At 36.7% G+C, this 18,118-nt stretch overlaps 2 protein-coding genes across 2 annotated transcripts in view; both read right to left on the bottom strand.

The window, feature by feature from the left end:
- Positions 1-18,118, bottom strand: part of BCLAF1 (BCL2 associated transcription factor 1) — a 1,193,665-nt gene that overhangs the window by 256,392 nt on the left and 919,155 nt on the right. The gene's annotated exons all lie outside the window — the stretch shown is intronic.
- The window catches only part of AHI1 (Abelson helper integration site 1), a 253,355-nt gene that overhangs the window by 213,324 nt on the left and 21,913 nt on the right, over positions 1-18,118 (bottom strand). Inside the window, 8 exon segments of the mRNA XM_049788037.1 lie at positions 1,859-1,967; positions 1,969-1,992; positions 5,508-5,612; positions 5,615-5,662; positions 6,887-7,072; positions 12,166-12,261; positions 14,773-14,907; positions 14,909-14,966. Of these exon segments, the coding sequence (XP_049643994.1) occupies positions 1,859-1,967; positions 1,969-1,992; positions 5,508-5,612; positions 5,615-5,662; positions 6,887-7,072; positions 12,166-12,261; positions 14,773-14,907; positions 14,909-14,966 (761 nt within the window).

Consider the following 18,118-nt stretch of genomic DNA (forward strand, 5'->3'; position numbering starts at 1 on the left):
CACACACACACACACACACCACACACACATCAGCTGATATTCAATAAGAACACTGAACTCGTGATGCTTAAAATTGTCCTGGTTCCCATTTCATTTTCCCAAACTTCAAAGTAGTCTTAAAGACCAACAGCTTTCACAAAACCCCACTATAGGTCAAGGTGCCCAGGTAATCTCCAGCACTGTGGGCTCTGGAAACACTGAACTCCAAACAGTGCAGACACCAAACCAATTGATTTGGCTGCTCTGCTAGGAAAGAATCCCATTCTCTATCTCTTAATAAATCCTAAATCCTTCTTTTAAGGTGTGTGTGGAGAGAAAATGTAATTGTTCTCACTTTTATGTTTATGTAATAAGTATTTTACTTTATGCCTAAAAAAGAGGTTAATAAAAATCCCATGTAAATTGAGATAAACTTTTACTTAAGTATTTTTTTTAAACAGAAAACATCATCTTTTTCATTGTTTATGTGTTCTTTGGAATCATTTTCTCTTGTTGGATGCGTAAATAGTAATATTCACAAATCTGAAAGTTTTCTTTGTTTCTTAAAATTGTCTATGGTTCCTTGGCCTTGAATTCCAAGTTAGTTTATTACCAAGCAGAGAGTGGATGGGTGAGGGAGAATGAAGAGGTTGACTAGAAGTAACATAAATATATTGGTTTAAAGGTGTTGGGCACTTCGGTAGCGACTGGATCCAGGAACTTTGTACAACAGTACTCTAAATGTTAACATATTGTAACTGCATAACTACCTCAAAATGATAAAATTAAATTTAAAAAAAGAAGTTAAGGGCTAGAATGTTATTATAATAGGAAGGGCACTGGTCTTGCACTGAGGCTACCCCCGGGTTTGATGCTTGGCCACTCCATTCTAGTCCCCTGAGCCTAGTAGGAATGACAACCTAAGTGCAAAGTAAAAGAGTAAGCCCCTGAGTACAGTCGGGATGTTGCCCTCAAATAAAACAAGGCAAATAAATAAAATAGTGAGAACTGTGTTAAGAAACTAACATAGGGGTCAAAAAGTTTTGCCTTTTATCAAGTTTACAGACATTTGGTTCAAATTCCTGTTAAAGTATTTGGACCTCCAAGCACTACAAAGGCACTGACCATTAAACCAGAATAAACCATGAGCATACTTGGGAGAAAATAAGAAAATAAAAGCAACAAATATTTCTAATTAAGTCAATTATAAGTACCTACCCACCTATTCCCTAAAATTTTTCTATTAATAATATTCCAAGTAAAGCTAAGGGAAGTTTAATACATTCCAATGTTTAAAAACAAACAGAAACAAACTCGAGACGTTGGCTATTTCCTGTTGAGGCAAACTGGATTTCATTAGAGATTTAATTCCTGTACGTCTAGATAAGTATAACACTAAAACTAAAATAAAACCTCTGGAGCTACAGCAACAATTTTATATCTTTGCCATGGATTCCTATGTTGTTAAAAGCAATGTAGAGTTTCTAAGATTTCTGCAGACTTGTCTACATTAAGTCTTGATCTAGGTTCTCCTTGGGTTTTCATAACAAATTATGACTGCTAACAAGGGGTCACACTGAACTAAAATATCTCATGTAACTTATTATCTATTTGTTACTAAACTTCTATATATTTAAAACATAAAATAGTCATCTTGCCTACTTAAAAAGTAATTTTACTATTTCCACTTGACCATTCTCATTTAACTATTTAATGAACATTGCATTAAAATTCATGCTAAAAAAACTGCAACCCAACTTAAAAAATTTCCTTAATTCAGTAGTAGTAATAGATATTACTCAAAATTTTAGTTACTATTAAAAAACAACATTTGTCCTCCATATATCTAAAATTAATTGAATGTGAGAGAATTACTTACAAATAACTGGATACCCATCCCGCCTGGCACAGGCAGCTGCTAATATTCTTCCATTATGGGAGAAAGCAAGACAAAAACATCCTCGTTCTCCTGCATTTAGTGAAAAGAGGGTGCTTGTTGGGGATCCGACAAGCCTAAAATAGATTTTTAAAGTATAAATTAAGAAACATTAAAAAATGAAGACTAGTTATCAGTTTCAATTACTGCAGTGAAATTTTATCATTTTGATAGTCTTTACTATAACTTTACCAAAAGAGGTAAATATGCAAAATAAAGTAAAGCCCATATCATTTTAGTTTTGTTTTTTTTTTAATTATTTGTTTTGGGGCCACCATCTGGTGGAGCTCAGGGATATTCCTGCTCTGCACTCAGAAATCACTACTAGCAGGCTTGGAGTATCATAAGGAATACTGGGGATCGAACAGAATCAGTTCTGGGTAAGCAGCTTGCACAGCAAAAGCCCTACCACTGTGCTATATTGCTCTGGCCCTTCATTTTAGTTTTAGAGAATTAATTTTTCCTTGAATTAAGTGAGTCTGTACTCCATATCTAATTAGAAATTAATTCACTTAAAATATAAATAGAAGATTTCAGAATCTGACACTCTAAAGCTATCACTGCCACGTAACTTTTGTATAGCAAAAGTATGATCACAATGATAAGATTTGTGCTAAGTCATACTTTGTTTTTAAGAGACTATAAATTCTCGCAGTGGTCCTCAAAATAATATGGGCCACATATTGTATTTATTCCATTTTGTTTCTTCACTTCAAAATAAGATGTATGCAGTGTGCATAGGAATTTATTTATATTTTTGTTTTTACTATAGTCCGGCCCTCCAATGGTCTGAGGGACAGTGAAATTGGCCCAGTTTAAAACGTTTGAGGACCACTGCTAGAGCCTAGCTTAAGACAAGAATGCGCTCATTCTTGTTCTCTCTTAAAATAACCATCATCCATGTGATTGCTTACAGAAATGAGTTTTCAAAAGTGAAACACCTCCTACTGTTTTCCTTTTTACTAGTTAAAGAATTTCTTCATAATGTTTTTGTCTTCATTCCTATTACAAAATATTTTTTAAAAATCTGTGGACTAATGTCTGTTTCAGGAATATAATTTAATGTATATTAATTATACCTCTTTATAACTAATATCTTTCATATGCGTGACAGCCACTTTATGTGTTGAGATATATATAAAGAGATATATATTTGTGAATATATATCCATACAAATAGTTGTTTAGTAAAGATTACTGAGGTATCAAGCCAAGCTCAAGGAGTCTAATACGTGACTGAGTTGTCAGATAGTAGAGTGTTTGCCTTGCAGGCAGCTGAAATGGGTTCAAAGCCATGAACCACATAGTCTCTTGAGCATAGATATCTTGAGCATAGATAGCTAGGAGTGAACTTGGAGTTCAAGCAGGAGACAGCGCTATGCACTACAGGGTGTGTATACACCCCAACTTCCACCAAGAAAAAGCTATTAGTTGAATAGTCTGCTTTCTAGATAAGTATTAGGTCTTCACAAGTAGCATCACGATTTAGTAACATTATTTAGGAGCAGCATTATGAGCAGTTAAAAATGTAAGACATTTATTAGGTACCATAATATACCAGATATTGCTTATATTTCTCCATTCTCCAAACCCGTTCATATAGAAAAGAAAAAATGAGGACATGAAAAGGGATAACGACTGAAGGATTTATTATGAGGTCTCATAACATTTTTCCTGGTATAGGAAGGAAAATTCTTGAAATCAACTTATGATCATTAAGTCCTATGATAGTCCTTGTATTTTCTTTTTTTTTTTTTTTTGGTTTTTGGGCCACACCCGGTGACGCTCAGGGGTTACTCCTAGCTATGCGCTCAGAAGTCACTCCTGGCTTGGGGGACCATATGGGACGCTGGGGGGATCAAACCAGGGTCCATCTAGACTAGCGCTGGCAAGGCAGACACCTTACCTCTAGCGCCACCGTTGCCGGCCACAAGTCCTTGTATTTTCAAGGTTTGATACTGTACATCAGAATAGGCACTCAGTTTGATAACAATAAAGATTTGAAAAAACTTTCCCTAAGTTAAATTTTAGCAAAAATATGAATAGATCAGAAAAAGTGTGATATATTCATAAAAGCCTTGGCATGTTTTGTACTATGACGGCATCTAATAGAAGTTCTAGAACAAACATTACACCCTCCAGAGCAAAGAACGCATGGGACTTATGACTTTTCAAAGGAAAAGTATGAAATGAAAAACCTGAAATAATCAGCTGGGGAAATACTAAGAAAATTCCTTAGTAAGACTGAATTCGTTAACAAGTGGCCTAGACTCACAGACTAAACATGGTTAAAGACACCTGGAGCAATTTGCCTTAAGTGATGATAGTTTAATGAGTTTCATGAGATTCTGAAAAAAGGTTACTGAATTGGAAAAATGAAGGGATTGTTGCTACTGACACTCCAAATCTGAAGGGAAAAAATGTTGCTGTACCTTGATTTCAGGAACTTATCAGAGAAGATACAAAGTACTGAGGCTATACATTTTTTGTAAGATTTTGATAGATTTGGATTTGCATTTCAGCCAACAACTTATTAGCCATAAAAACTTAGACAGAATAAGTATAATTGAGCATTAAATTTCCCTCTGTTAAATACTGAATACAAATGAAGTTCTGTCTTATATAATCATTAAAAGACTTTATGTGTTGTATGAATTGTGAAAGGCAAAAATGTCACAGAAATAAAGATGTTCAATAGCTTTTTTCCTTCTTTATAATTTCATAATCCACTAATCATCTAGTTCCTTTTTCCCTCTTAATTTTTTTTCATATTTGCCATCATTATTCTAAAGTTAGACCCTCTCTATCTAAGATCTATTTTTTGTACTATAATTGGTCAAATTTACTCCCCACTCAGGATTTCTCTGTTGAAATCCAAATTTCAATCAAAGTTCATTAAGAAGTTGTTTAAGTAAAAATCGGACCCTAATCTAGTAGGACTGATGTCCTATTAGAAAGAGAATCCAGGGCCCGGAGAGATAGCACAGCGGTGTTTGCCTTGCAAGCAGCCGATCCAGGACCAAAGGTGGTTGCTTCGAATCCCGGTGTCCCATATGGTCCCCTGTGCCTGCCAGGAACTATTTCTGAGCAGACAGCCAGGAGTAACCCCTTGAGCAACGCCAGGTGTGGCCCAAAAACCAAAAAAAAAAAAAAAAAAAAAAAAAAAGAAAAGAAAGAGAATCCACCAAAGACGTACACCCAAGGAGTCAAAAGGTCACAAAGAGGATTCAACATGGAACCCTTTGTCAGACTGAATGAGCCCAACTGAAACCTTGATCTTGAAACTTGTGGCCTTAAGAAATGTGAGAAAATTAATTTCTATTGTAATTTCAATCTGCAGTATATTATTTTTATGGCAGCTCTAGCAAAACTAATAAAATAGCCCTGCTTCCCAAATAATGAACCGAAGGTAGTTTTTTTATGCAGCTGATTGGCACTCTTTCATTTTTCAAGTGAATTAATGAAAAAATAAGACCTGTGGTAAGAAAAGTATGATCTGAAGAGTAGCAAGCTGGTTTACTCTAGGTGTTGCTGAAATGTTGGAAATAAAAAATTTATTATTTAAATAAACGTAACATAGTTCAAAATTTCACCTGTCCAGGCAATCTCTTCCACTCTACTACTTCCTTTGAATTGTCTAATCCAGGTTCTCTGTCTATGGAACTTTGCTCACGAAGAAGCTCACAGTGTACTGGATTACATTTTTTTCCTCCTGAAGAGCCATCATAGACCGGTAAGATGGTTTTACCTACATGTATATAAAAAATTTTTTTTTAAAGTTCATCATGTTGGGGCCTGATAGATAGCACAGCAGTAGGGCATATGCCCTTGCATGCAGCCAAGCTGGGAGGGACCTGGTTCAATTCCTGGCATCCCAAATTATTTTAATACTTCATCCATTCTGACTATTTACCAGTGTTGCTAAATATTACATCATGACTTTAATAAGTTATTACTGACTTTTCACAAAACATTTTTAGTTTTTAAAAAGTGATTTAAAAATTGTGGCTACAATTTATAACATCTAATACAGAAAAGCACCCTATCTTAAATATCTAAAGCAGATAAGACAACAGCAAAAAATTTATCTCATGTAGGACCAATTATCTGCTAGTACCTTTTGTAATTTTAAGCTATGAAAAGTAATGATAAAATATTATTTAAAATATTTGAATGGTATTATTAAAAGACAAACAAAAAGTACTTTATAAATTAAGAATTTGCCATTTATGTCCAGATCAAATCTAGCCCTACGGTTGTTTTTGTAAAAGTTTAATTAGAATAACTCCAAATTATTCATAAAGTATCATCTATCTATATTTAATAAAAACTTCGATGCTTCAAAGGCAATGTTAATAAGTTTGATAGGGTTATATGGTTTATAAAGAATATGGAAACAGCCCAAATGTCCAACTATGGATCAAGAAGTTGTGGTATATATAGAAAACGAAATACTATGTAGCTATATAAAAGAGGAAATCATGCAACTTGTTGCTAAGTAGATGCAATCAAGAGTATCAGTGAAAGTCAATCAAACCCAGAGGGGAATAAGTAACAAATGACCAAAGAAGCAGAATGATAGAGTTGGTTTATAATGCTGTTTATCTGAGGAGGAAGTGGATCGAGGGGTAGAGGGGACATAAGGAAGAGAGGAAGCAGGCACAGTCTGGTGGTGGGTCGACACATGTGTGAAATTATCATAACAGTATTGTAAAATGATCTCAATAAAATGATTCTCAATTAAAAGGGAGAGATTTATAGCTCACAAAGCCTAAAATTATTTAATATTTGGTTCTTTAGTTATTACAGGTTTAATCGCTTAAAGGTATCCTCCTAGTCCTAAAATTTTAAAATTAAAATAAACATGAGAGTAAAAATATCTATAAGTTCATCTTTTCATAAATATGAAATTTGTCACTACTAAATCTCAGAGACACAGAAACGCATTAATGTTAATGCACTAATAACTTACACATTCTGGAACTTTGAGTCCTCGTACTGTTACATACAATGTTGAAGGATAACGATTTCTTGGACATTTTGACCACCAGTCAAAAACCTCAACAACACTTAATTGAGATCTAGTCTTAGTAGGTGGGTAAAACAGCTGCAAACGGCGTTTTGAATTTATGTTTACATTTCCATTGGCTCCTAGAAGCTTAAAATAAGAATTCAGGTAAAATGTCACTGAAAACATATTTATTAAAGCCAGACTATGCACTCAAAAACTCATTAAAATATAAAGTAATATGAATTCCTTCAATTATAAAATAAAAGAAAGAGCACATTCAGTTGGTTAAAAAGAATTTCAGACTATTTTGACAAAATCATTCATGACTTAAAAATCTTCTCATAATAGCTTTTACTCTGAACTATATGAAATTTTGCACAAAGTGGATATACAAGTGCTTGAAATAATGTCAAGGATTAAAATAAAAATTGAAACAAAGAAACAAAACAAATTTTCCATTTGTTTAGAACTAGTTGTTTCTTTTTTTGACCACACCCGAAAGTTATCAAGGTATTTGAGGGACTAAGCAGAATTGGTAACCAAGTGAATCCAGTGTTCCCATATGCAAAATATGCATTACAACCCTCTGAGTTATCTCCCCAATCCATACAATTTAATATATTTGAAGAGGTCTGTCCCAAAAAGTCTATTCACTATTTAAAATGACTGAATATACTTTTGAAAACACACTTTTGAAACCTGATTGGTATAGCACAGCAGGGAGGGTGCTTGCCTTGCACTTGGCTAACCTAGTTTCAATCCCTGGATCCACATGGTCCCTTCAACCCACCAAGAGTGATTTCTATGCAGAACCTGGAGTAAGCACTGAGCACATCTGTGCATAGCCCAAATAGAAAGAAAAATGTACTTTAACAAGAAAAAATCTTACCAACTCCGAAGTATGCACTGAGCACTCTTTGTGGTATTAATATTATGAATCTTATAGTATTACAGAATGATTTTAAGATACTAATATGTTAAAATATCTAATAAAAAGTGACTAAAATTCTGCAGCAAGTTTGCCAAAAGGTGACCAATGACTGATAAGATTATAGACAATAGGGGCCAGAGAGATGGTACAGTGGTCAGGCATTTGCCTTGCACACAGCCAATCCAGAAATGACCTTGGTTCATCCCCAGCGTCCCATATGGCCCCAGAGCCAAGAGTGACTCTGAGCTCATACCCAGGAGTAACCACTGTGCGTCACAGGTATGTATGGCTCAAAAAACAAAAAAAAAAAAAAAAAAAAAAAAAAAACAAAAAACAAAAAACATTATAGACAATAGGGGCAATCTGTGTTACAATACAAGAAGACATAGTATATTTTATTTATTTAGAGGATGGAGATGTGAGATTGCCATTTCAGCCAATGGCATAAGATACATAAATTAAAAAAATCTGTCTCACACTTGAAAGTTTCATGAGACATATTATTGTTTCCTAAGTGGAGTTTATACTAAAAACTGCCGGTCTGAAAAAAAATGCAAACATAACAGGAATGAAAGCAATTTCATTTCTGTAAATGTTTTAACATCACCAACATCTTTCTTCAAAAGCAGCCTCTGCAGTCATGTTTTCCCCTACTTCTTTTTTTTTTTTTTTTTTTTTGGTTTTTGGGCCACACCCGGCGCTGCTCAGGGGTACTCCTGGCTGTCGCTCAGAAATAGCTCCTGGCAGGCACGGGGGACCCTATGGGACACCGGGATTCGAACCAACCACCTTTGGTCCTGGAGCAGCTGCTTGCAAGGCAAACGCCGCTGTGCTATCTCTCCGGGCCCTACCCTACTTCTTAAATGCTTCTAATCTTTGCTCATAAACTTTTTCTACAAGTTTCCTTATTCTTTAAGTGGGTTGCAGGCCTCCTGCACACACTTGTGCTAGATGTTGTAGATAAGCATGCACTACGCAGTGATGGCTAACCTTTTTTGAGACGAGTGCCAAAGTGCCGCCAACACCCGGTCCTCCCGATGCCCAGCCCGGCCCTGTTGCCAGGTGAGCTGCCAAGCAAGCAGACACCGGCACACTCGCCTCCCGCCGCGCCCTCCGCAGAGCTTCATTGCGGGCCTTCCCACGTGCCGTCTGCGAGGCTTTCCCCTGCCACCGCTGGTACGTGTGCCGTGCCGTAGGTTCGCTGCCGAGGCCCTACAGCCTAAGCTGCAGAACCATGTCCACCCAGCATACTAACTTAGCACTGCACTGTTCTTTGAATTGAGACCACTGACAAATTACAGTCCACAGTTGATTTCAGGCACATAGTGACAGTGAATTAGGGCCATTTCCACCTCCCTCCACCGAGTTCCCAGCATGCATCCCTGGACTACTATTGTAACAGGGCCATTTTGCGTTTAGTTTGTTACAGTTCAGGTCTCTTGATTCTATCGTCATTGACTTTACCACTGCACTTCTGCTGCTAGTCGAGGGTTGCTGCTAAGAAATCTCCTGGCATAGAGGGCTCTCGAGGTGTTCTCTGAGAGAGCTGCTTCAAATGACCACAAGATGGCAATGTTTATATGTGAAAAGGAGATGAAGTACATCAGCTAGGCACACTTGAGCTTTAAGATCTTTCTAGCATTTGTGAGTAAAGCTTAGGGCTTGCTCCTGATCCTATGCCCAGCGATCACTTCTGGCAGCGCTCAGGTGTTCATAATATAGCATGCTGGGATTTGAACAGGAGGGAGGGGTCTCATGCAAGGAAAGTACTCTACCTGTTTGCTTGTAATATGTCTCAAATCTCAAATTCTTTTTTTTTGATAGACAATCTTTTTATTGTGACTGAAGTTCATTTACATAGAATTATTTACAATACATAGTGACAATGAATGAAGGGCATTCCCACCACCAATGTTATCCTCCCTCGACTCGTTCCCAGCATGTCTCCCACATCTCACTCCTTTACCCCCCAGAATCCTACTGCAAATGGTCGCTGCCCTACAGCTTGTTATAGGTTGGGTATCTATTCTGTTTGGTGTTCCACTCTGGTCATTTTTTTTATTTACACTACATGTTCATATGACTGGTCCTGGTATCATTTTTCCCCCCCCTCAATTTATGAGGCTGAATGATTCAAATTATGCTATTCTGTTGGAGGTTAAAAGGTTAAGGAAAAGAGGAGAAAGAATTTGGAATCAACTACTAAAAAAAAAAAAAAAACACCTAATAATATCCACAAAAGTGGAAAAGAAAAAAAAAAAGTGGAAGAAAAAGGAGAAGGAAAATATAAAAAAAAAAAAAAAACAAAAAAAATAAAACAAAAACAACACCAGAGAAAGTGCTCTGCCAGTGGCAGGGTTTGTGTTACCCCACCTTTTTTTTTTTGTATAGGCACAGCAAGTATTGGGGAAGGAAGGAAATTCCCGTGGCCTAAGAGATTCAGGGTTTCTCCATTCTTGAAGCATATTGTCATGGGAACAACCACTGGCTCCATACCTTCTCATTGCCATATCCCAGAGTTGTGTTTTTTTGTTTTTTGTTTTTGTTTGTTTTCAAACCTCAAATTCTTAATCGCCAGAGCCAACCTCTTTGTCATTCATTCACACATTCATTCATTGACAACACACCAGTCTCTAACTCCTAACTTGGATGGTATATTTTAACTGGATTTATAGGTTTTGGCACATTAAAAAGCAGGTTATAAGTTTTACAGCAATACTGGAGAGTACGAAAAAAGGTCCAGTTGATAAATGAGTGTTCTATATTTAACAAACTAAAGATATTACACCAAAACAGAGAGAGATGCAAATAAAAGTTACATAAGATAGTAATTAGGGCCCGGAGAGCTAGCAAAGTGGTGTTTGCCTTGCAAGCAGCCGATCCAGGACCTAAGGTGGTTGGTTCAAATCCCAGTGTCCCATATGGTCCCCCGTGCCTGCCAGGAGCTATTTCTGAGCAGACAGCCAGGAGTAACCCCTGAGCACTGCCGAGTATGGCCCAAAAACCAAAATAAATAAATAAATAAATAAATAAATAAATAAATAAATAAATAAATAAATAAATAAATGATAGTAATTAGACAGCCTCAGAGATAGCACCGGGGTTAAGGCACTTGCACTTGACTTCCATCAAAATTCCAGTTTGATTCTCAGAATCATAGAGAGTACCCAGAGCCCCACCAGGAACGATCCCTGGGCACTATCAAGTGTGGCACAAAACAGCAAAAAAGATATCGCAATGCTATTACTCAAGACTTTCGTAAGTCAAACTTATGTTTGAAATTCCTTAGGAATATAAAAGAATTGTATAACCAAAATTTCTTGTGAGGGAGGGGAGCCTCCCTAGTGGTGCTTGAGGGCCCAAGGCCTACTCCCCAGGATGCTCAGCCTCTGAGTATGTGGGCTCAATGGTTTCAGTGTTTGGGATGATCTGACAGTGACTATTGGACCCATACCTAAATGAGGCTGTGGATTACTAGGGCTTTATCTGCTGGTACTGGAGGTTAGATGAGGGTGGGAGGATGGGGAGAGCTAAGGAGCACTGGCTTTGAGACTTTCTAATTAAAACCTTATCTACTTTAGCAATCTCCTCAGCTACCCCAGGGTCTGTTCCTCAACCTCAATGGTACTATTTCAAAATTAGGTCTTCGTAATATTTTTCAAATGCTAGTTCTGCCTAGTTCACAGAAAATAATGATATTCTGTGAGAAAATGAAGTTTTGCTACTAAACTGAGTGACATTTAAATGAAGGTCCGCAAAGTGGTCCCAGTCAGCTACAGGTGTAAAAAAGGTTAAATAAAAACCAGGTATTAGGAAGATAGTACATGTGATTTAGCCTTCCCCTTTAGCCCTTTCTTAGCATGCATGCACTCTGCCCAGGTTCATTCTTGGGCACACAGATCAACCAGGATTTGGCCCTTAAAATTCCAAAGCAACCAATGGGGTGACCCTGAAGGTCCCTGGCATCACAGAGCTCAAAATAAAATGGTATCCTTGCTTCAAGCACAAATCATAGCTATCCAAACTAAATATTGCTGAGATAGAATCCAGGTGCCTCCACAAAACACACAAAAAGGTTGAAAAAACTAGTCTATATTGTTATCTGAGTCCACAGCATAATTTTGTCACTTTCCCAATCCCTCCTCACACTAATTATCAGAACTATTACATATAAGTTATGCAATCATTGTATGTATTTTTCTTGTTAAATGCTGAATTTGTTGAGGTCAACTATTTGTCTTTGTTTAGAAGCTGGGATGGTATAACTAAATCTCAGAAAGTGTTGATTCAAGTAAGTAAAGAAACTTACCTTAAGAAATGCCCATGCAATTTTTCGAAAGCTACATTCTTGGTTTCTAACATCAGAGTTATTCCTAATTTCATCCATGCTTAAGAAATCAAGTATCTATAAAAATAGTATAGAAAATTACTGTATAGAATATTAGAATTCCCTAAAACATACTATTTTCTGATCATATGCCAATTAAAATCAAATAATTATTTTTACAATTAAAGATATTTTCCTTAAAGAAAAAAAAACATTTTTAGCCAATATTAACTCTAAAATAGCTGTCACAGCCCAAGTGTAGAATTCTTATGTTCTTGATCATTTAAACATGAGTAAAGACTTCAAAGAACTGGTTTAAAAATTCATGACTTTCAGAATCAGTAAGTTTGGTCTTGGAGACTATGCAGCCTGGCAAGCTAACCCTTGAGTGTCTTGTAACTGCAGGGCCCAAGCAATCCCAAATCTTTGGGCCCTAGCACTCAACCACTGGCTTACTTAGATGAGTCTCAAAACAGATAGTGGCACCCCAACTACAATCACTACAACTCACTGTTTGTAATCAAGGTGTTTAAATAAAGATAGTAATAAAAAAAAATACTTAGGAGGTTTCATCCTACACCACACACACGCACGCACCCACGCACGCACGCGAGCGCAAAAGAAAAAAAAATCACTCCTGGCAGTTCTCAGGAAACATTTAGATAAATTGAACCCAGATCAGCATCATGCATGCAAGGCAAGCATACTAGCAGCTGTAAACTAGTCCCTGAAATAAGGAAATTTAGATTCAAGTTATACTCAAATGCAAATTCCTGCATTTAAAATTAGAAAAATTTGGGGAAATCACTTTATTCTCTCAAACTGATTTCCTTTATAGTAAAACTTTCAAAAAGAAAGCAAGTTCAAAGATCAGATACTTGTAAAGTTTCCTCTAAATTCTTTGAGCCTTTAATAACCCTTTCTAAGAAGTTGTAAGACTTTTGTTTATCTATTGATTATACTGTATAAGTCTGCTGATCTTTGTACCCTTATCTTTATTACTACAAGCAGTATAAAAGTCCTATGAGAGTTCACTGAATTCACACTTTTTGAAATGTATTAAGAATGAAGATTGGATAGACTCACTCTCCTCTTGAAGGATATGTAAAAACAAGCCATGAAAAATCATGGGTAGCTGCACAAACGAAAACAGTAATCTTGAGAGGACAAGGTAAGCCAAGTCCCTGCCCCGACGAAGCCACACTATCTGAACCACCTTCCAACAACTGCTTGCTTCAACAATGGTCCGTTTTCACCATCCAACCACAGGAGCTCTACACACACAATCACGGGAGCTCTACACACACACCAAACTGTCCAAAACTACAGGTATTTGGGTATTTGGGCTGGTTATCTTTAGGATTTCTTGAGAGTGAGTGTGGGGCACCCTTTTCCTGCCTTCTCACATGTCCAGAAGTGGTGGAAGCCAAAACCAACCCTGCAAATACAGTCAGTAAATCTGTATCGGGTCAACTCCATAGACTCACATTATTCTCAACGTAAATGCATACCAAAATCATGAATAAACCACTGTGTGTGCAGATGGAAAATGACAATCTCAGGAGGAGACAGCGAGCCAAGTCCTCCGCCTACAGAAAGCCACGCCACTGCACCCCCAAAAACTGCAATATAGCCACAGAGCTTGGTCCTCAGACTGCAAAGTCATGTAAGCACATGTGTGACAACTCTATTTTTTCTACACTGTAATCCCAATAAGCAACACACCAATTCAGACCTCAACATAGATACAAAGTCACCTCATATTCAGAAACAACAACAAAAGATTAACTTGGAATAAACTGCTTAACAAAACTTCTGACAATGACCTCTTGACCTCATGCTAAATACATTAACTTTCCACAAATTTTCTTAATACTATATTTTTTCTTTTTAATAATTTTCATTTCTACTTATCTATAAACAAGAAATATAAAATATATTATTTCAGGCCCAGAGAGATAGCACAGCGGCGTTTGCCTTGCAAGCAGCCGATCCAGGACCAAAGGTGATTGGTTTGAATCCCAGCGTCCCATATGGTTCCCCGTGCCTGCCAGGAGCTATTTCTGAGCAGACAGCCAGGAGGAACCCCTGAGCAACACCGGGTGTGGCCCAAAAACCGAAAAAAAAAAAGAAAAAAAATTATTTATTTCGTGTCTGCCACAAGGGTAGGCTTTGGAATGGGTAAAATTTGGGGACAAAGGTAAAGGAAGTATTACATTGGTAGTGAGATTGATCTTTGAACAAATAAGAGCAACTATGTAATACATCATATTTAAATAAAGTAATTCTATAAAAAGGTTTGGAAGTTTGTACACATAAAAATTATATGCATCACTTCAATTAACAGTCATGCCATTGTTAGTAAATCAGAATGTAACTCAAATGGCAATTTATACTAGTAAATGCTAAACAAATGCTAAAACTACTATATCATTCATCACTTGTATTTCCATAGCAATTTACAAACAGTTAAATTCTAAAAATCAATTTCTCATAGCACTTTGTTGTATTACTAGTTAGTAAAAATAATAGTTTATATTATTATTAAAATGTAAAAATTCAGCTTATATTTATCTGTTCAATTTATACCTCAAAGAAAAGGATAACTTTAGGGCTTTCATCAGAATCTTGAATTAAATGGAGAAAGTTTTCATGAAATATAATTTGTTCTTCCCACTCTGGAAGTCTTGATTTTAACTGTTTAAAATCAAATGGCTGGGTCATTAATAGGAAGAATATAATCTACACTTTCTTTTCCGTAGTAAGATGAAACAGGCCGTTCACTATGCAAAAAAAAAAAAAAATGATACTTTTGTTAACATGATTCATGATCATTTTAAGAAGAGAAGTTAAGTTTTAAGATCGACTGACTCAGTACAAAATAATGAACATCTAAGGTACAAAAAAATGGTTATTTTGAGGTCCTTATCTAGAAATTTATAATTAAGTAAGACTTACATGTGATGGTACTTCACTGTCATCTTGCGTTTATATATTAGCAATGGTTTCACTAAATTATGTTATTACATAAATATAAAGCGACATTATATCTCTAAGATACAACCAGAATAAAGTAACTCCTTTTGGGTTATAAAATTAGTTTGTAGTAAAATTATATAATTAATCCAAACAGGAACATAACAGAATTAGAAATCCTACAAGAAATCATTATTTCTGGAAGCAGTGAAACAGTGACTAACTTTTTAATAATCTTTCCTATTTCCTATTTCTACATCTTTCCAAGCAAATATTTTTTTGAGGGATTCAAGCTCATATTAGCTATACAAGTAGTATAGGAAAATAATTGCACTCAGGGTTGAGTTACCTCACCTGAGAAACATTAATTTCAAAATAAAAATATAAAATTTGAGAAGAAGTAGAATGCCTGTCACAATACAGGCAGGAGTACAGTGAGGGGGGCATTGGTGGTGGGAAATGTTGCACTGGTGAAGGGGGGGGTGTTCTATTCATGACTGAAACCAACTACAAACATGCTTGTAATCATGGTACTTAAATATTTATTTAAGAAAAAGAAATTCAAAAAAATTGTTTCTGCCCTAAAAAAGAAAAAACAATAAAAATTTTTCTTTGTAAAATAATAAAAAACAAAACAAAAAAAAAACAAAAAAGCAAAAAAAAAAATTACTTCCAGGGCCTGGAGCGGTGGCTAGAGGTAGGGAGTCTGCCTTGCAAGCACTAGCCTAGTACGGACTGTGGTTCGATTCCCCACTGTCCCCATATGGTCCCCCCAAGCCAGGAGCAATTTCTGAGCATATAGCCAGGAGTAACCGCTGAGTGTCAACGGGTGTGGCCCAAAAAACAAAAACAACAAAAAATTTTAAAAATTTACTTCCATAAGTGACATATACAAAAAGAAGACTGCTAAGTCAAAGAATAAATATATTACTCAATGTATAAATACACTGCACATTCTCCAAAATTATTGCCCCAGGTGGTTCTGGGCTTAAACAGGGGTGGGGGTGGGGGGCAGAAGAAGATTGGGTTAAGTATCTATTTTAGGAGGAGGACATAAAGTGATGAAGTAGCACAGAAAATGTAAGCCATTCTTTTACAAACTAAATGACTTAAGTCTGAGACGAAATCACACATGTAGGCTATGAAAAAACCTAAAAACCCCAGACAGTCTGAAATCAATGTAAAAACAGGCTGCAAATTATTCATCAGAGAAATTACTGACACTCCTAATGTGAGGCTGGACAAGTGAATGCCTTTGGCCCTTTGGTCCTCCACACACACAAAATAAAGAAAATTGAAATTAAAAAAAAACAGCATTTATCCTGTAATAAATATAAGGTGAACAGTGTAAATTTTAAGTTAAATGCCATAAATCAGTACTAAAAACTTATAAAAAAAGATTTTCGCTTAAATAACATCTGTTCTCTATTTCTTCCACAAAGCACACTAATCAAAATAAATGATAAATGAACATTTCCATGTTGGATTTCTTTAAAAATATAAACCTGTATAATTAAATATTAATTATATAGTCCTGGATAGTGGTGGATGATGGTGAAATGGACTGATGGATGAAGGGGCCTTTCTCTGCCAGCCCAGGCCATGTGCCTGCAACTCCCTCCACCAGGTGACCGGTGTCTGCAGGGTTCAGGAGAGCCATGAGGAAATGATCCACAGGCAGTCAGGTTTCAGGAGACATCAACTTTATTAAAGCCCTAGCCACCATGCGTGGCTCCTAAGCTTTAAACCTTTTAAGCCTGCTCCATAAGTAGCGCTGCATTCAAATCTGTCTCTTCTCCCTCCAAGCTTACTGAATCTCTCTTCCTCTCTCCTCTCAATGTCCTCCAATCTATCCTCTTGGGTTAGCAAAACGAAGAAGCCAAAGACCCTCCCAGATGTGGGCAGGTCTGCCTCTAAAGGTGAGCAAAACAAGAAGTTCGGGGAGGGAGTGGAGTAAAATCTGCCCCTTTCTTTAAAAAACAAAAAGAGCACAGGTTATCCTTTGTTTTCCTGACTTCTGCCTTTGGCCAAAGACGGGGAAGTCTAATATTCCCATAGCAACAAAGTTTCAAGTTGTAAAATTAACATATCAGCACTTTTCCAAAAACATAACTTTTCTGCAAAATATACTTATAGCTTAAAATTTTCTTAATGCTTATTTATCAAGCACTATCCTGAAAACGTCCCTAGTTCCTCTTATTTAACCTTTCATACCTTAATGCCATTTAACCAAGCATTTGTTCCTGGAAACTTCCTGTTCCTATTCATTAACCTTTCCATAAACAAAAATAACAAGAACATTTATACAGAACATACATTTTGAAAACAGGCTACTACATCAAAGAACACAATAAAAACATCATGCAATTGGAAACATGGAAATATGGAAAACTATCAAGCACATTCTAGATCAGCAAGAAAATGACTTAGAATCAAGAAGATTACACCTGAAACAAAGTTAATTGCACGTGGTTTTAAAAAATCCTACTTTTCAGTGGGGCATCGCTCTTTCCTATCTTTTTTTTACTTTTATTCCCATCACCAATTGTCCAAAATGAATACACTGTGGACTTCCCTAATTTGTCCCACTCACCTCTAACACCAACTGTCCAGACACTGGGTTTCTCCCAGGCCCGCTCACACGTGGCTTTACTTCCATGGAATCCCGGGCCCCTTGCAGAAAGCTGCACCATGTCGGGGTGCTGAAAGCAACTAAGGCAGGGGTTGGGTCTCAAAACTCAATTGACCTGGGGGCCGCAGGAGGCAAAGTCGGGGTGATCGTGAGTGCAAAGTCAGTAGTAACATTGGGGGGTGTGACCCAAACAACTAAAACAAAACAAAACAAAAAAAGATTCCTCTAGGGCAGGGCCACAAAAGTTGTATGGAGGGCACAAACAGCCTGTGGGCCGCGAGTTTGAGACCCCTGAACTAGGTCATCTGAGTCCATAGTCCAAAGTTT

Source organism: Suncus etruscus, chromosome 15, assembly GCF_024139225.1.
Source record: "Suncus etruscus isolate mSunEtr1 chromosome 15, mSunEtr1.pri.cur, whole genome shotgun sequence".
Lineage (NCBI taxonomy): Eukaryota > Metazoa > Chordata > Mammalia > Eulipotyphla > Soricidae > Suncus > Suncus etruscus.